Genomic DNA, 20724 nt, shown 5'->3' on the forward strand with positions numbered 1-20724 from the left:
CATTCTACAAAGCAGTTCTCATTACTGCTCATTCACAAAGATGTCTTCAGTCAGTCATGATTCACAGTAGAAATGAAAATTTCACTGTATTTTGACTTTTCTTCTGATTGTTCCTGCTGAAAGCAAAATTACCCTGGCAAGCTTTCTTTCCCAGAGACTCTGTTTTGATTTACATTCCTTTCTTTGTCTCTCAGTTATCTATTCAGCCATGAGTAAATTACTATTCTCACCTAGTAATTGTATTGTGAGTTTGAAACTTGAAACAAGACAACAATCAACTTCGTTCACACAAGGTATTTTGGATTTACAAATTTATTACAGTTCTCTACACAATATTAAAACAAATATAGATGTTAAAAATATAAGGTATAATTCCAAATGCAACTACTGGGAAGTAAGTCACAAAGAACTTTAACATGGGAAATTATCATGTTGTGGGGATGAAAGCTAGAATAAGAAAGATAACATTATTGTATGCAATGCAAAAAATGGGAATGGTTAATATAATACATAATAAAGCTTTCAGTCCAAAAGTGATCTAGAACTTTTCACAATGCACGGATACCTCAATATATAGTACCTTAAATTGCCTGAAAGACAAGAAGAGTCAAACAATAGCTCAACTCTCTATAATTTTCATTCAATAGCATTTCTACAATATCAGCAAAGATTAGTTGATTTATATAAAATAGTGCCTCCCACTTCAAACTCCAGGTAGTGGTCCATAACAATGCCATGATTTATGGTGTCAGAAGCTACAGAGAGATTTACCCTTATTTCATTCCCACAAGAAAGTATCAATGTACTTTCAGAACATACCCAGGTTTGAAATCCAACTGAAAAAAAGACTCAGATAAGCCATTTCTTCTACAGTTTCCCATAGGGTCCACCACCTTCTTAAGAACCTGCCCTAAAAAGAGAAAATTGAAAACAGGGAAATAATAATCTAATATTGCTAATTCAGATGATGGTTTCCTCAGGAAAAGGTATAGCTCTGCTACCTTCAAAGCTGATGGCCAAAGCAGACACCTCTCTCAAGGATGCCTTAATCAGCACCTTTACACAATCTCTTGTTTTAATATGTTTTCATCTTATATTATATTAAAAGGTAGTGATCTAAACCACAGGTATCTTAGCTAATTTCCAACTCCATCTTAAAAAGCAATTATTAAAACCTGATTTTTTATTTCATTTTCATTCATTTACTTAATCACATTAAAATATTTTTCCTATATGCCTGAAAAAAATATTCTTGTTCTAGTCTGCTGTAATTGTATATCTCAGAAAGACATTTTGATTGGACTATTATTCTTGCTGTATTAAAGCAATAATTACCTAATATTCATGGCATAACATTTTATGGGTGAAAAAATGAAAGGAAACACAGTAAGCAATATTTTTCATCTCAATAATTTCTTGCCAAAGCTAAATTGCTTGCAGTCATTTTCAAGAATTGTCCTATAGTACTGTACAAATGTGATAACATTTCTGAAACTCTTGCATTGTAGCCTCTTTGGTGTACCATAGGTTTATTATCCTTATCAATTCAATCAATTTAGTTTGAAAAATCAGCACATTTGTTTTACTAAAACAATTGATCCACTGATGGGTGCTGATGTGGATGCATAAAACAGCACAAAATTATTTAATCTATTTTATCCTCTGTGGCTTGTCACTCCATGCTTGGGATTTCTTTTTGGCAAGTTCCATCCATGAGGGTTGATCTGGAGAATGACCAATCTTCCTAAGTGGCTTTACATCTCCTCTTTCAGTTGGCAATGATGGCTGAGCTGCATATGGGGGGAAAAAGTTTCTATTACAGTATTTCTCAAACCTGCAATTGTGAAATGTCAAATAAATATCTGAAAATATGTGGATCACCGATTTAAACAGAACCCATTTACTATTTTTACCAAAGTATTAATTCCAAACTAAGTATGTATTGAAAATTGTTTTTTCATACTTCATGCTGTAGTGTAACTTTTGTCACAGGTGTATTGGTCACAAAAGTTCTTCAATAGGTATCTGAGTACTAAAATCTCCAAAAGGATGGCCAGCTGGTGGTTGATCATACAGGAAAAGCAGGAGCTGAGGGAGCAAACTCACTCTGGCTAATGAATGTAGGGAGATGTAGCAGACTATCTGAAAGACCTTGTGGACCATCAGGGATCTACAGATCCTAGTCTGAGAATCCTTTTTCTGGAAACTCAATGTTCTGTAGTATTGGCTAATCCTCTGAGATTCTATTAGGCAAGGCTGGGTAAGAATTTGATATGTGAAAATGAACTATGAATACAATTTTTATATTGTCTACAAAAGTATTCTAGCACTAAATGTCAGGTTCATCCCATGCAGTATTTTTAGAGAATTAATGTTTTCTAAACATAATAAAGAGAATAAAGGTAAAGGTAAAGGTTCCCCCACACATGTGTGCTACTCGTTTCCAACTCTAGGGGCCGGTGCTCATCTCCGTTTCAAAGCCGAAGAGCCAGCGCTTGTCCGAGGACGTCTCTGTGGTCATGTGGCCGGCATGACTAGACGCCAAAGGCGCACGGAACGCTGTTACCTTCCCACCACAGTGGTCCCTATTTTTCTACTTGCATTTTTACGTGCTTTTGAACTGCTAGGTTGGCAGAAGCTGGGACGAGTAACAGGCGCTCACTCTGTTACGCGGCACTCGGGATTCGACCCGCCAAACTGCCGACCTTCTGATCGACAAGCTCAGCGTCCTAACCCACTGAGCCACCACGTCCCTTTAATAAAGAGAATAAATCTGTATAAAAAGAATCTTCTACATAGGCCACAGAAACAAAACCTAGATTCTTCTACTCCTTCAGCAAGTGAACACTAGATCTTCAGCTCATCTGGATTACACAAGATTCCATATAGAACTGCATATACATTCACAGAAAGCACTTTTATACTTTTGACTATATATTTGAAACATGTATATGAACAAAATCTTAATGGCATGTGACTTAGGCACAAAATAATATTACTATAAATAGCAAATAAAAAGTACTATAGTAATAGTTAATGGGTCTACATATTGTGTAAAGGCATGTTTTGTTTAACCACAGTTTTTTAATTACCCACAATTGGTCGAATTGATACTGCTTGCCAAGCCAAAGCCCAATCCTATTATGGCTTAGTACAAGTCCCTGCATACTGTGGAATAATAGTAGCCCAGTATTTTGACTACTTTTTTCATACCAGGGCTCTGATAGGATGACAAGCTATTTCTTAGTGAAGAGTCTTGCATTTCCAGCTTTGTCTCTTTCTTTGTTTCTCCAACAGAAGCTGTGAATAGGGAAGGTGACACTATGTTCTGAGGCAAATCTGACTGTTGCCTTACCATTTCCTAAATACAAGTACAAAGAGACAATTAGTAAAGTTTTAAATAATTAATTTGGAAAGAGAATATGAGTGTAGTTAACAAACAACACATAAGTAAACAACAGAGGTGGGTCTCCTGCTCATATTTGAAATTATCTTGTTACCTATTACAGTTGCTGCACTCTTCACATGTAATGGACCTGTGGAATTTATTATGATAAGACTTGATAATTGGAATTTAATTCATGGAAGACAGATTTATCAACAGCTATTATAACCCTGCTAGATCAGGTAAAAGGAGTTGCTTATTCCTTTCCAAATTTATGATTTGGAGCCTTTTCAGTCAAGTTTCAGACCTAATTATATTACTGAGATGACAATGAATATGCACTGATAATCTTTGGTGGGACTGGGGTGGGAGTTATACATCCATTGCAGCTCTCCTTTATCTCTCAGCAGCTTTTGATACCATCAACACAGTACAGCTCTGAGGATTGGGAGTGGGAGGTGTACTATTACATTGGTTCTTCTCCTTTCTCCAGGGCCAATTCCAGTTGGTTACAGTAGAAGGACTAGTTCTGGATCCCTGCTGTGTGGAATGCTTCAGGGGTCTACTTTTCCCCCATCCATATTAAACATTTTTATGAAGCCACTGGGTAAGGTCATCCAACAACATAAGTGAGGACACTGATGATATCCAGTTATCCAAGTACCTAAATGATTCTGTCAATATATTTTTCAGTGTTTGGAGGCTGTTTGGGTCAAGCTTAATAAGCCCACCTGGCTACATCCCTGCCCTCATTTTTTAATATCTAACTTTAAATAGAGTTACATTCCCCCACACAGTGTTGGTACACAATTTGGGGATTTCTTGGACTCACAGGCCCTGCCATGGCCCAGAGGCCTTTTCAGAAATGCACTTTGGATGCCAATTTCTAGATTGTGCCTTAGTGATCCCACATTTGAACTATTATAATAAGTGATGGAATGTAGTCTGGATTTCTAGGATGGAGGGAGCACATTGCAGAAGAATAAGAGGCAACTCAGTTCACATCATTTGTGTGAGAGAAAGAGGGTAAAAACAGCCCCTCTCTAATAGTTATGTGGAAAATAACTGGAAGTAGTGAGGAAATTTAAAAATAAATATATATATGCTTTTAGTATTATCATGTAATCATATTTTATATTTTATAATAATCATTTTATAATCAATTGCCTGAGTAGATGCTTTGAGTATATGGGGAAAAATACAAGCCTCAAATGGAGCGGGGGGAGGAGTTACAATGGGGCCCAGTGTGAGTCACCATCTAGGAATTGTTTTTAAGTACCTTCTGGTGCCTGGTACCCCTGGAAGGTGTAGAAGATGGGAGACATCTCTCCTCTAGAATTGATAAGCATGTACACATATGGTCTGAGTAAACAGGATAGTAGGGGAGGGATCTTATTAGTATAATGTAAGCAAACAGGGGCGGAGATAATGTATTCTGTTTAGGTGCTTCTGATAGATTGTAACCTCCAAAGCCTAAGCCAATGGGGCCATGGGGGAGGGAATGGGGCATCGCCATAGGATGTATAATAATATGTGATTTTGGAATTTGGGGGTGTGGTTCAGTGCTTGGCTACATTGCATTGTTTGCCTTCCTGAATCCACCACGCTTTGCAAACTGTTACTTTTTAGATTTTGTTGTGAAGTCTAATAAACTTCTTTTCTATTTGTAACTCAAACAGAGTGGATTTCAATTTGTGGCTATTTTTGTGCCTAACAGTTACCAGAGTATATGTTTCACGTAGGGAGTAGTTCACTTTAGCTTGGCAAGATTCTGTCTATAGGTGTGAAAAAAATGTGCTTAGAAGAATCGTTATATGATAACTTGATTCTTGGGGCCTGACATCCTGTTCCATATGTGGGACTGCTGTTGAAGAGCAATTGAAAGATGCAGCTACTTTGGCAGCAAAGATAGTGTTGGGCATCTCATGATATGCTCATGTATTATTAGGACTCTATGAACTGCACTGGCTCTTGATGAACCTCAAGATGCCGGCTGTCTTCTATAAAATCCTGTGGGGACTTTATTTGGGGGACAGCTTTTCCCTAATTGTTTCTGTTCACTTCATCAGATCTGTCATGGTAGGATGCTTTCGGTCTTTATATTAAGTAGTCCTGGCAGAACTCAGGACATGTGTCTTCTGTTTTGTAGCATCTATCCTGGGGAACAATATCCCCTCCCTTTGCAAAGATCTGGAGAGCTCTCAGCTTATTAGTGTTATATATAAAGTGCAAAGATCTGGCTTTTCCCTCAAACCTTGAAGATTGGTTCTTAGGTAAATCTGTTGGCTAACTTCTTGTTACTGATCTGTAAGAGGAAACAGACTTATTTTGGACCTTGGTGCCTTACTGTGTATATTGATGTAATGTAGATTTTATCATTATTTTGCATTGCTGTTGGTTTTGGTTTTACTCAAGATGGGCAGCCACATAAATTGTATAGACTAAACAAGTATAGAAGAATAATGCAAAAAAAGAAGAAGTTGTACTATTCATGCTAGGATGGAGAAATTGTGGTCATGAAATGCAGTGTTTAATAGCCTAAGGAGTATAATTTGTAGCAAAGGATACAAGTTGTTCATTTCAAATACAGTATGTAAGTACTTTGTGTACTTAAATGATTTATTTAGAGTTTGGGAGGACAAAGTTCTCAACCTATTTGTCATTGTTGAATAGTTTATATGTAAATGAAATACACCCATACATACACATACTTATACATGCACTAAAAGAGGTTCCTGCTAAGAGTTAATTGTAAAGTATAGATGCAAAATAGCATTTGAGGGAGTAAATATACTTTCAGTGCATACTATAAAAGGTTGTCAATGCTGTTTATTATTTTAACACTTTTTAAGATTTTTGGACATCTAAAAAGAAAAAAAACACTAATTTAGTATACTTTTGTCTGTATGGTAAAGCAAGAAGAGGATCATGAATGAAAGATTAATGAATCTGAATAGAAGTTAGAGTCACTAATTATGAAAGACGTATTTTAATCATATAGAGCAGAGGTCCCCAGCCTTTTGGGCACCAGGGACTGGTTCTGGGGAGAGGTTTTTCCACGGACTGGAGGGGGTGTGGTTTTGTGTGCTGCCTGCACCCATGGATGGGGCTTTGCTTGTTTGCGTGGACCGGTTGCTGGCATGCTGCGGACCGGTCCCATTCCACTGACTGGGGTTGGGGATCCCTGATATAGAGAGAATGATCAAGGATTGAATTACAAAAATATCTGAAGAAAAAGCAAATGGATTTAGAACAATGGGAAAACAATAAAATCATGGTTGGGTTGATCCCAAAAGAGAGGCAGAAAATAAATCAGTATATTTATATTTATTATTTTTATAAATAACTCAAGGCAGAAAACATCCAACATATCTTCCTCCTCCTATTTTCCCCACAACAACCCTGGGAGGTGAGTAAGGCTCAGAGAGAGTGAGTGGCCCAAGCTGACTTTCATGGCTAAGGTGGGACTTGAACTCACAGCCTCTTGTTTTCTAGTCTAATGCCTTAACTACTAGACCAAACTGACTCTATATAAAGATCATAGAAGCAAGGATGGTTTGTAAAGGTAAAAAAGTATGTAAGGATACGAAGAATTGTGGTATGAAACATAATTTTAGATATAATTCCATTTCTTTTTATCTTCCAGCTTTAATATCTTTGGCTTGCTATTTCTTGCTACTTTTTTGCACATCCAAATGAGAATAGTTTGGTGAGATATACAAGGAAACACTACAAAAAGGGACACTATTTTTGTTAGAAAGTGCTAGTATTAATAAAGGAATTGGAGCCTTTGTGGGAATTTGGAATTTAAAGGGCAGATCATAGTGAGGATATCTTATACATTATGAGATTTTACATTCCGACTGCAAAGGTGGCGTGATTTACATGGTTTTGATTCCTGATTTAAAGTGGGCATTTTTTCCACAATGACATACATAAAAGGTAAAGGTAAAGTTTCCCCCGCACATGCGTGCTAGTCGTTTCCGACTCTAGGGGCCGGTGCTCATCTTCTGATCGACAAGCTCAGCGTCCTAACCCACTGAGCCACCACGTCCCTATATGACATACATATGCATGTACAATTGAGCAATTTTATACTGACAATTATCAGTATAAACAACTCATTCTAAAATGTTCAGCTTATGCTGTCTTGGTTATAATAGCAACATTCAGAAGTGACACACTTGAGATTCCAACTTAACATTGGTGCCTAATTTGAATGTTTATTTAAGTGTTCAACAGATACACACTTGCAGAATGAAAGAAGTTGTCCCAAAGGTGCTTTTTCTAGAGGCAACTGGATTTTCTTGTTTTTTCTTTGAAGACATTTCCCTTCTCATCCAAGAAGCTTCTTCAGTTTTTTTCAAAGAAAGTTTTGTTCAAAGAAAAAACAAGAAAGTTCAGTTGCCTCTTGAACAAGCACCTTTGGGACAACCATGACATGGATGACTGAGAATCTCCATAGACAATGAAAGAAATAAAATATCTAATAAAGATCATTTTAATATTCACAAAGCTACACTGATACAGAAGGAGTGGCAATATATCTAAAAGTGTCTCAAGTGAAAGACAGACTGGCTTATCCCTAATCACAATAAGGCAGACACATTTGGAAAAATTCAAGGTTTGGGATAGGTTGGAATACATATTCAACTGGAATAGAAAGTAGCAGGCCATCAAAAGGAGGATTCTCACTCAGCATCAGCTTTGTATGATGTCATAAAGGTTTGTTTTCCTGCATGTACCTGGGATATACTGCATTTATCTGGAATAAATGCAGGAATGGTTTATATTAAACTATTATAACTAAAGAGTTATATTAAACTATTATACCGGTAACTAAAGAGTTTGGCTTATTTAAGGAAATTCAAATTCCTAACCAACCTGACCAAACTGTAAGGCAAGGGTCCCCAACCCTGGTCCACCATGCCCCCTCCAGTCTGTGGAAAAACATCTCCCAATGGGACTGGTCCCTGGTGCCCAAAAGGTTGGGGGCCGCTGCTGTAAGGAATATAAATTGATACACCATTTCCCCATAATTTCCTCATAACATAACATATAATCACAGTTTCATGACGGAGATGATAAGACACCTGTCATTACTGGCTGAATTCTCTGAAGCAGAACAGGTTTAGCTGATTAGATTAAAGAGTATCAAGGCTTAGAGGACTGATCAACAAAACTGAAAGATCTGCCAGTGAGATGACACACACCAATCAATCAATGGTAAATTACATACTTCCATTGTTTTCTTCTCTTTTATTTGTTTTTCTGCATCTGCTTTATCCGGTTCCTCTGGCTTCTCTTCTTTGCTAAGATCTTGTTCAACAATCCTTTGCTTTTGCTTTGCTATGCTAATCCAAGCTGGCATTTCAGTTGTTCTTCCATAATCTGTAACAGTCACAAGAGGAGACACACTTGTCTCTGTTGAGATAAGATTTAGGAAGATTATTATAATGGGTTCTCCTTGCCTTTTAGAACCATCTTCCCAAGGCACAAAGTTAAAAAAAAAAAGAGAGCAAACCTTGTCTTGTAAACCTTACAAATGTCTAGCAGTATTTCTAAAGAGAAATATTCACATACATCAAACATCACATACATGCCAAGCTAAGAAATCCAGAGCTGATGTAGGTGTATCATTTCACATACTCACCCCCCAAAATTAGAGCATCCGGACCCTGTTGTCCTTTTGCATGGTCCTAAAGACATGGTTCTGTCACAGTGTCTGGGGATCTGAAGGCATAGCTGAACCCATGCTCTAGTCATATTGATTTCTTATGGGTGAATATGTTTTCTCCCTAGTTGCAAATTATATGTTGTTTGTTTTTATTTTTATATGATTTTAATTATTGTTAGCTGCCCAGGGTCATGAACTTGAGATGGACAGTCATATATACTGAGATGACAATGATGATGTTGATAATGTCAAACATTATAATGTAAAAGTAGACACTGCTGATATAGTGAAAATAATTGCTGTTCTTCTACAGCCGCAGTTATTCAGAGCCAGAAGAAGTAAAAGAAGCAAGAACAACAGAAGTTCATAACTTACCCCTTCCAGGAAATGTCATTATGTATAGTTGCACCTCTGATCTGGACTTCCTTTCAGGTCAGTTATTGAGATTTTAATAAATTAATACAGACTATAGTAAAGGAGATAATTCACATTGATACTAGAAACTAGAGTTAAAGCAACTGGATGGGACTTGTGGTAATTTCCATAAATAGATAAGAGCTCAGGAATTCTTGATCCATGATTTATGGAATAAGGACTGTTCTTTTATCCCATTATCCCATAATCCTGAAATTACATATTCTGGGGTACCTTGTAACATGCTGTATGTTTTTGAGTCAGTCACAGACTAAATGGTTGAAGGAGGAGAATGGCAATTTTGAACACAGTATTTGTATTTTATGTAATTTTAGATTTGTCTTCAACAAACTATCCATGCAACCAACTTACCAAAAACATTTATTGAGCCCAGAATAAAAACAAGTATATTTGTCTCAGATTTTCAATACACAAAAGCAGCTTAATCTTTTATTGATGTATTTATTACATTTAGGAATGGCCTGACTCCAAAACATTTCTGGGCAGCTGCATGTGTGTGAATGAATCAAGTGGGTACATACTATAAAACTTGCATTTGTTAGGAATCAAAATATTTCAGAATCCATTCTACCTTTAATGTTCTTAAATATCAAGGAAAGCAATGCATTACAAAGTAAAAATGAGAGGTATATAAAAATATTTTCTTGGCTTTGTAACCTTTATCAATATAAACCCAATAAGCTTTTCTAAAACAAATAGCCATTATTATGCAAACTGAGCAAGAACCACAACCTTGTTTTTGAAATATCTGTAGAATAAAAGCTCTCTCTTTGTCTTCTATGGAATTTGTGCTTTGTTTGGAAAGTCATACAGGCTTACCATAAAACCACAAATCAATCAACTACATCTACTGATGATGGGATTGAGAAAAAACAACAACTGGCTTTCATACAAACTTTCCAATCCAAGATCAGAATGAAAAAGTAGTACCTCTCTATTAATTTCTTCTCAGTTGGGCAAGAAGCTACCAGTCATATTAGATGTATAACTTTCATTTAACCAGCAGATGTTTCACTATTCAACAAAAGCAACTCAGTTCTTTTGATGTGTTTACAATAAAGACCTATTGGTTTTGTTTCAGAATGCCAGTCAATCATCTGTTATAACTTAAATACTATTGTGCTTTCAGCATTAAGTGTATATTCCAATGTTTATTTTTATTAAAAATGAAGTATTAAACTACCAGATTAAACTCACAAATTAAACACAAAATGTTAATAAATATAGTCTTTGCTTGCAAATTGTACTTTGGAAAGTTGTGGCGAATAGCTGCTCTATACTGGGAAAAGCACATCTAGTTCAAAATATTGCAGGCAGGTGTTATGTTTTGCCTCCCACAAACTCTGAAGCATTTTGGAGGCTGAAATGCTGCACAACTTGTGGAGAGGTTTCTCCCATATCTGGGAGAAAGAGGAGGAGAAACTATCTATCTATGACTATTCATCATAAACTTGTAACTTGTGATCTGATCTGCTGTTTATGATAACTACTTACTTATCAAGTACTGCAGGATTGGAAGACATGGAGAAACCTGGCCCACAGAATCGCCAAGAGTCAGATACAATTTAATGGATAACATCCTCCTCCTCATCATCACTTACTTATCAGTTAAGACTAGGGCCTTAGAAACAAATTTCATAAAGAAAAATAGTATGGAAAGGACTGAACTGATTGAGCTGTACTTAGCATTCCTGCTTTTCAAGGAAGGGAGTAGATTTGGTGCCAATGTGGAAGACGATTGTATTTCAACTTTAGTTACATGTTTTGATTTCTCCTTCATATTAAGACAAGGCTAGAACTCATTCTGAGCTAACCTGCTTGTTTTTCACTCTTGCTTCCTGGGGGGGAATCTTCACACAACTGCAAAGCTTTTTTTATTTGCGAAAGTCTCAGACTTTCAGTTTCCATTATGTGCTACCTGGTCAAGGTCAGGTTTTGCAGGCTTGTGACCATAGGTCCATGAAATCATGGTGCCAGATTTTAATAAAAACCCTAGTACTAACTACAGGTAGCCTTTATGTTGGGAGTTTTTTCATAAAACCTAGCACTGAATTCTATGGATCATCCTTGGGTATCTCTGCTGTCATTGTTAAGGAGCTTCCCACAGTTTCCAAGAGATTTGGGTATTTTTTTCCTTGCTTTGTCTGCTTTTTATATTATGCTTTAAATTTTGTTTTCTTTAATTAATAATAAAGCTTAAAATCTACCATTGGTGTGCTCACTGTCACTGGATCCAAAGAACCAATTGCCTGAGCATCTGATGACTGCCCTGACATTTGACAAAACAGTAGATTAGATGGGCCTCTGGCCTAATCGAGCAAGGTAACATAGAAAGTCAACTTGTCTGCATCTAAACAGCACATCTTATTCTCATCCTTCAAAATTGTATTGATTTGCATTGCATTGTCACTGAGGCTAAGACCACACATGGTGGAAGTACATTTACATCTCTTCCCAAGAAATAGGATTTTATATTTAAAAACTCAGCAACATGGATGAGTTGATCTCTCTCCTCTTTGCTTTTAAAATCAGCTTCACCTTCATTTGTCATTATTTGTATTTTGAACCTAAGATTGTTTATAACCTTCAAATTCTGAGACAAAATGGCAGCAGATATCACAGCTGGCAACGACTTCCCTCAAGATAAGCTTGTTATCTGCTTATTTTGATTTCTTAGTATAATACTGTAGAACAACAACTTTATTGATTAGCCCTTGGGCCATATCAAAGTGCAAAGTTCCAGCAACAAACCGTCACCAAAACTTGATAAAAGCAATCCAAAATGGAATTTGATAAAATACAATTTAAAATGGAATTAAAATAAAATACAATTTAAGATGAAATAGTAGTAAAATACAATCTAAAATGAAATTGTAATAATGTACAATAATTTAAGATATAGATAAAATATGATAACATTATATTTCGGAGTCGCCCTTGCAATCTACCCCAATCAGTCCCACATATGCAGATCTTAACCGCATCATTTTGTTTAAATACTGTGCTACATTAAATGTTATTTTCAAGTTCTGACCAGACATAAGATAAGTTATTTTGATATGGGGATCCCAATGGGTCATTTGTTTGGTATATTGACCAAGATACCTGTCTCTCACCCTCTTATACAGACAACAGTCAAATAGGATGTGAGCCAGGTCCTCTACCTCTGCTGCTCCGCTAGTATAAGGTAAAGGTAAAGGTTCCCCCGCACATGCATGCTAGTCGTTTCCGACTCTAGAGGCCGGTGCTCATCTCCGTTTCAAAGCCAAAGAGCCAGCGCTTGTCCGAGGACATCTCCATGGTCATGTGGCCGGCATGACTAGACGCCAAAGGTGCACGGAACGCTGTTACCTTCCCACCGTAGTGGTCCCTATTTTTCTACTTGCATTTTTACGTGCTTTCGAACTGCTAGGTTGGCAGAAGCTGGGACGAGTAACAGGTGCTCACTCTGTTACGCGGCACTCAGGATTCGACCCGCCAAACTGCCGACCATCTGATCGACAAGCTCAGCGTCTTAACCCACTGAGCCACCACGTCCCTGAGCCACCACGTCTGCTAGTATAATACTGTAATAATGTAATTCTTGCTTTTCTTTCATTTGTCAGTCTAATAAGCTCAAAACCACTAACCTTTAAAGGCATCCTGGCAAAGACAGAGAATACTGGCATAATGTTAGCTTTATTGGATATGTATTAAATAAAATAACTTTCTTATTGTAAAATATTTTATGTATTTCTTTCTTTTTTATACATGCACAGATAGTCCTCACAAATGTTTGTTTAATGACCATTTGGAGTTACAATGGCACTGAAAAAAGTGTCTTATGACCTTTTTCACACTTAAACTGTTGCAGCATCCATCACATGATCAAAATTCAGACACTTGGCAACTGACTCATATTTATGACAATTGCAGTGTTCCGAGGTCATGTGATCACCTTTTGCAACTTTCTGACTAGCAAAGAATGGGGAATCCAGATTAACTTAACATTTTACTAACTTTGCAACTGCAGTGATTCACTTAACAATTGTGGCAAGAAAAGTCGTAAAATGGGGCAAAACTCACTCAACAACTGTCTCACTTAGCAACAGAAATTTTGGGCTCCGTTGTGGTCATAAGTAGAGGACTACTTGTATATATTTCCTATTGTTATTTGTTTTTGTTTTGTTTTTAATGAGGAAAGTGCTTTGGGAATTGTACTGCAATATTAAAAGTCTATGTAACAACTCCCTAAATCATACATGTCAAACACAAGGCCCGGGGGCCAGATGCGAAGTGGTTTCATGTGGCCCATGAAGCCATCCTGGAAACAGTGAGGGAACGGCCCCCCGGCCCAGGCCAGCCAGAAGCCAATGTACAATTTCACGGTGTTCATCTATGCTGAAATGCATTCAGTCTTAGCTCCACAAGGCCAGCTGGAAACAGTGAGGGACCGGCCCATGCTGCGTCGGCACTGCCCCCTGGGTGCATGGTGGGGAGGTATCACCCTTTGTGAGGAATGAAGAAATGCACCATCGCCTGGAAGTGGCCAGCACATGGCCCTGCCTACTTTGGGCAGGCTAGGGCCTGGGCAGCGTTGCGCTTCTCTTCAGATTCAAGCCACCTGGCTCAGCCTCTCAGCACTGTGAGGACAGCACCCCGCTGTCTGCCAAAACCGGGCAGGCTGGGGGCTGGGCAGCATTGTGCAGGTAACATCGACTCTCATGCTGCTCATGGCATCCCCTCCACCAGAGCCCACCAAGCCGGATATGTGAAGTAGACGAGAGTTATGTGCTGGTCACTTCCAGGCGATGATGCATTTCTTCATTCCTCACGAAGGATGACACTTCCCCAGCAGCATTTCTTGCCTGTTTTTCTCCCTCCCTCATCTCAAATATTTTCCTACCACTCTGTTCTAGGAAGGAAGGCCCCCAGGCACCTTTGATGTGAATGATGTAGAGCTGGCCACGCCCACCCAGTAGGCCATGCCCACCTGGCCCGCCAAGGGCAACTGCAATGCTCATGCGGCCCTCAGTGAAATTGAGTTTGACACCCCTGCCCTAAATAAATTAAATGTGTACATTAATGCCTGCAAGTGAAAGCTATCAGTTAGATAGGATGCTAAGACCACATATGGTGGAAATACATTTATATCTCTTCTCAAGAAATAGAATTTGATTTTTAAAAAACAAGGAACTAAACTTAAACACTTTAAATAACCACAGTGCTTTATACATGCCTTACTTCCTGGTCAATGTACATCTATGGCTTTAATTCCCTCATTTACTGTTCTTAACCCATTCAGGGACCAACATTCATTTCTACATTCAGGCAAGTATTTCACATTGCTCAGTGACTTGCCAAGAAATAAATAATAAAAAAAATCTGATCTGCAACCTGCTGCCTCACATAAAACTGTTCTGACTTCCCAAACTTTATTCATTGTAATCTCTCATAATCTTTTGATCAGAATTCTGCCAAACACCTCTTAACAAACTAATATCTTTTTTATAAAGTTTTATTATTTTTTAACAGAATTCAATAATGATTATTCAACAAAAACATGTTGTCTGAGTATCTTATTAACTAATACAAATTAAATTCCTAATCCCTAAATCTTTTCTCTAACCATTGATAAAATAGGTCCCAAGTTTGAAAATATTCTGTTTCTTCTTTTTCTTTCAACCTTAAAGTAAGTCTGTCCATTTCCGCACAGTCTAATATTTTTTTAATTAATTAAACTAATATCTCTGTAGATTTTGTATTTGTTCTGCCTATCTTTTCTTTTGAAGTCAACCATGCAACCATGAAATATTAATTCTTACTGATAGGGAACCACAGAAACTGTGGAATGAAATCAAAGAAAAGTTATTAAGGATAAATATTGTGGGAAGACAGTATACACCCCAGAGAAAGAAATACTTTTGGAAATATTAAAAAGGCAGAATATATTTCCCCAAAGGATCTTAAAGGCAGAAACCCCCCCCCCAAGTCTCTGCCCCAAACAGAAACAAAATCTGCACAAATGCAGATGTGATTAATCTTATCAGAAAGATTGGACCCAGGAAGATTTGAGTTGATGGGATTAGAAAGACAAAGATCCCTAGAATCAACAATACTGCAAACCAAAAATATCCAACACAAGACATCTTATTAAACTGTGATATGCATTTAGAGAAATAGGAATCCCAGAACATCTCATTGTTTTTTTTGCAAAACGTATACACTAGCTAGAAAGCCACAATTTAGATGGAATATGAGAAATAGATTGGTTCCAGTTCAACAAAGAAGTGAGGCAAGGCTGTGTACTCTCTTCTTTATTTATTTAACTATATCCTAAATATATTTTGCAGGAGGTTGAATTGGAAGAAAATGGTTTTAAAACTAATGGAAGAAACATCAATAACCCGCACTAATGACACTATTGTAATACGTGAAAATGCAAATGTTCTGCAAGCTCTAGTTATAAAACTCAAGGACCATAGTGGAAAAATGGAAAATATGAAAGTGACGAAAATAATGAAAACAGCTATAGGCTTGCCTGTTAGGATTGATCATTAATAATGAACTAAAATATACCAATCAAAATCAATCAAAAATACACCACAACTACCACTCAATTGGTTAGAAATGAAAACCTTAGAAAAAATTGTCAGAATCCATTTATATCATATTCATAAATGTATGTTTAAAAAATTATCCCATGGATTCTGCCATCTCCCGAGGAGGAAGGAACGAATGTGGATTCAGCCTGCCTTAGGCATTTCAAAGATTCAGAGAAGCCTTTTGAACTGGGGGAACAAAAGGGGGGGCTAGGATAGGAGGTATCTGGCTTGTGTCTCCTTTGAAGGAAAAGAGCAATAACCATAAAATCCAAAGTTCCTTTTGCCATGAAAGGGATGACACGAGGTGAATGATGGGGGGCTGACCAAATGGGGTTAGGGAAGGGGGGTTGAACAGGGAACTCTTTATAAGGTTTCAATTTGTAGAACAATATTAGATCCTGTCTTGCATTCCCACAGCCAAGCATGACATAGTAAAGATTTCTTTTTGGACTAGAATTGGCTCCAAGAGTTTTGTCTTCCTAAGACGTGGTTTGGGGTGGGTCCTGACAAAAATATTCAAATGCCATGATCTGATTATAACCACAAAATCAAAACTGGGCAGACAAATGTTTTCCTGTGACACTTTATGGAAACAAAAGTTCAACTTGGAAGGAATAAGGCAGAAAGTACCGACACTTTTGAACTTCAGTATTAGTAAGTTTCCTGGGAATACCACAGATAGCCAAGGAAACAAACAAAGCAATACTTTTTTTTAACTTCTTCTCACATTGACATCTTCCCCAAATGCCACTTTGTTACTCAGCCAATGAAGTGTACAATATCCCTTGTTTTTTCCCCTACTTATTTTCATTATCCTGCCACTGCAATAAATTTTGATGGCCAAGACTCAATTTCAAAACATTTTCCTTCTTCCTTTTATTTTACATGGCTATCTTGGTGCTTCTTTTAACAGATGTTTTACTCCTTATTTTTTATCCTAAATTTCTCCAGATACAATTAAAAATCATTGTGATGTTGCTTTTTGCTCCCCCTCCCACCAAAAAACCCCCACATACCTATTATAACTTTTTTACTGGAACAGAATATTGTAATTGAGGCAACTAGATATTTCACCAAGACATACATACGCAAAGCACTTCTGGACACTTTACCAAAAGTGTCCTTGAGTAAAACCCATGAATATACATTTGCTTCCAGGTAGCAGACTTGGCTAACAAACTTGGCCAGTTCCATCTATATTTTAATTCCAGTTATTTGAAAATATGAGTGTTGGTTTGTTTCCCTCCTAACTAGTTACAGTTATAAGTCATGGTCAATTCTAAACAAATAGTGTGTTGAACTGTCTAGAATATTAGTCATATTCCCAAATAGGATGAAATAGAAATAATGGAGTACTGTATAACTCTTTGGTTATAACATAGTAATATGTGTGCACTCTCAGTATATATTTAGCTTTGTCCATAATTTTGATGCCTTTTCCACCTGCTTCCCAAATTTCAGTTAAATCCTCATGGAACCTATACAAGAAATAATGTCTCCTAGGAATTTTCCAAATTAGGAAGTATGTACAGTTAAAAATGTGCAAAATGATGAAGAGATATACGGTACTGAAAAACAGTACTTCCAATAATTTAATTTACTTAAAATCAGTATCCTCAGAAAAGATTCTGCAGAATCCCAAGGATGGGTTAAAACAAGAAGAACATAAGTAGTAGCAAACTTTCAGGATACAGGAAAGCAGATTTTAATAGTTTTCTTTTTTTAAAAAAATCTTGAAAATATGATCTAAATGCCCAGAATAAGGGAAAAAGTAAGGGAGACTTTTCTATCTTTAATATCATTTACGTAAAATCTAGTGACTCTGTGACTTCATTTATTGCACTAAACCATGGTTTGCTGAATAAGATACACACAAATATATAAATATGTCAAAGTCTTACCAGGCACTTCGGAGGGATTTTGTTTCTTTTCCATATTTCTGCTTTCTGTTTTAAATTCTGGATATTTGGTTATCTTTTCCTGCTTTTCTGTGCTTGTGTTAAGGCTAGTAATACTGGAGTGTTGTAAAACAGGTTTTCTTGGCAGTGGAGGTTTTATGCTACCCTGTTCAGAGGATTTTAATTTAGTTTTGAAACTTTCATTGGACAAATCAGTAACATTTTCATCCATTGTCTTCCTGATTTCTCCTTTTTCAACTTTCAGTGAAGATAAAGTCACTTCCCCTTTTACTAAATTAAGTTCAGCATTATCTCCTTTACGTTCCTTTGATTCCTGTCCAATGTCTCTGTATTTCAGTAATAAAGATGTGGACCTAAGTTTGACTTGGAAGGGATTTTGCCCCTCAGAGCTTGAATGGCTTGGACTTGACAGCTGCAGAAGATTACCAAAAGAGTTGCTCAATACTGGTTTTGAATCCAAAGGCTGTGAGGCAAAAGTCTTTGAGTCTAATGCTCTACCAGTAATATCAGATTCTGACTCCAATGAAGATTTCTGTTTATTAATGCATCTTTTTTTCTCTTGTGAAGAATTCATCTCAACATCCTTCTTTGTCTTTTCACAATTTGTGGAAAAATTTACCTGCATGGCAAGAGGCTTCTCACGCTCTGAAGCATCCTTCGTGTCCAGGCTGTTAGATCTAGATCTCCACCGCGCTGATGACACTGAAAACTTTCTCAACCCACAAAGGTCATTGGTTTCTTTCTCTGCTTTCCCACCCAATATACCATCAGATATAGCTGGGAGAGAGTCTTCATCATTAGATTCCAGTTTCTCTTGAGTTGCTTTCATTTTGCCTTGACTCAAAGAAGGCCTCTCTTCCAGTGAAGAGTTTCTGCATGAAGCCAGAGAAATACTACTGTTCTCTGAATGGAGTAAATTAGGAAGCTGGGAAGGATTTGTGGATAAAGAAATGTTAGAATTGGCCAATAAAGATGTTCTCTGTGTAGCTTCCTTATTAGAAACACTTTCCAAAGGTTCCTTAGCATCTTTCAATGATTTTTTAACTGATACATCTGATTCAGAAATCACATATTTTTTGGCAGGGATATTTTTAGCAGGTCTCATGTCATTTTTGGATAGAATACAAGAAATCTGTTTATTTTCTTGGTTTAAAACACTTAAGGGCACATTACTTAAATTCTTAGGAGATATCTCTAAAGTTTCACAGTGGTCTTTGTCATACTGTGAAGCAATATTTTCTTTGGGGTCAGAAGCTGAAGATTGCCTTACAGTGTATACTAATCCCTGGACAGATTCACTGCCCTCTGAAGAGTTCTCATAGCAATGTGAGTCCATCAGAGAAGTGGAGTGTGATGTGTAAGTCTTTTCATCTGGGTGACTCAAATTAGATTGAAGCTCGGAGGAAACCATATTGGACAAAGCTATATTGTCAATCAGTTCCTGTGGACTGGAAGTCACACCTTTGTAGGACTCTTCAACCAGCACTTCTTTCCCAACATTTTCATCTTCCTCAAGAGTGCAGACCATGTCTTTCTGAGATTCAGATAATTTCTTCTGTAAGAAACAAAAAGAGCTTGCACCTTTTCTCTACATCACAGCAGTACTTTTTTAAAAAAAGATTAGTTACTCCTAAGATGGAAGTATCATTGACAATAAAAACTTTTAGCAACCTAAATTAAAAGAGTTTATTGTGGAATTTTGTGATTTTACTCACTTCAACAGTGTGAAAGATTTTCAAGAGGTAGTGGTGCATGTGATGAAATTCACAAGGCACATATATAAGAGTGGTCACTATTTCCCTGTGATTTCAATTACATTTCCCTTTGAACCAGTTCCCATTTCATTTCACTGTTCAAATGAACCATGAGTTCGTGTGCTAATAAATTCAGTAATCATTAAGATGTACAAATTTTGTTGTTCTGATTGCAAAGATTAAGACAGTCATCATTTGGAAATTGTTATAATTCAGAAAAGCCATCCTACTATCCAGGAAACAACTTTCCATTGGTTATCTCTAAAAAAGTTATACATTCATTTTTTTCTTGTATCTACCTGGAATATATAATTTTTTCATTACTAATTAGGAATCATTATACAATAAATGGAAGAGAAATACTGTCAGTCTCTTACTCTCTTTCTATCTTTAACAACTAAATAGTAGGACTGTAAAAAAGGAGATTTGGAAGTACCTCTGAACCTTTAAAACAGCTGCATCTTTAAACATAAGAGAATATTTGTAGTTCAGGGTTTAATTGGAGAGTCCTTGGTGATCTCTGAGCTTGGTTGTTTGCTTGCAAATGTTTCATTACATGACTAGATAACATCATCAGTGAGAGTGAGTGTTCTAGCACTACCTAGGTGGGTAATGAAATATCTACAAGCAACCGAGCAAGCTCAGAGAGTACCAAGGACTCACGACCACATCTTTGTACAGTAGCTGCTTCAGAAGCTACTTCCATATTCTTTGTATGATTTGCATGGAATGGTCCTACTAAATACCAAATCAATGGAATTGTTTTTATGTAAGAACTGATTATTTCAAAACTTCTTCATTCTTCATAGTGCTTTTTAAAAAACTGCATAATTTCAGCCTACAAATGTGGCTAACTTTATTTTTTACACTAGATTTTTTATTGGAAGTGTGCAATATTTTGAATTTAAAGGCAAGAACGTATCTTTGAAATATATGATGAGGCAAATGTAATAGTTATCTGCAGTTCCTT

At 36.9% G+C, this 20724-nt stretch overlaps 1 protein-coding gene across 4 annotated transcripts in view; it reads right to left on the reverse strand.

Annotated features, from left to right (window-relative positions):
* Positions 1-316: 316 nt before the first annotated feature.
* CRACDL (CRACD like) overlaps positions 317-20724 on the reverse strand; it is a 66919-nt gene continuing 46511 nt past the window's right edge. The window contains exons 9-12 of one of the 4 annotated variants that reach the window (XM_081327135.1): positions 17983-19552; positions 8625-8809; positions 3214-3361; positions 317-1790 (exon numbers count right to left, since the gene is read on the reverse strand). In XM_081327135.1, coding sequence (XP_081183261.1) covers positions 1651-1790; positions 3214-3361; positions 8625-8809; positions 17983-19552 — 2043 coding nt within the window. In that variant the 3' untranslated portion in view covers positions 317-1650. Of the gene's footprint in view, positions 1791-3213; positions 3362-8624; positions 8810-17982; positions 19556-20724 lie in introns of all 4 variants that reach the window. The other 3 variants (XM_081327136.1, XM_081327137.1, XM_081327134.1) reach the window with 3 other exon arrangements.

This window comes from Vipera berus (genome assembly GCF_964194415.1).
Source record: "Vipera berus genome assembly, chromosome: 4".
Lineage (NCBI taxonomy): Eukaryota > Metazoa > Chordata > Lepidosauria > Squamata > Viperidae > Vipera > Vipera berus.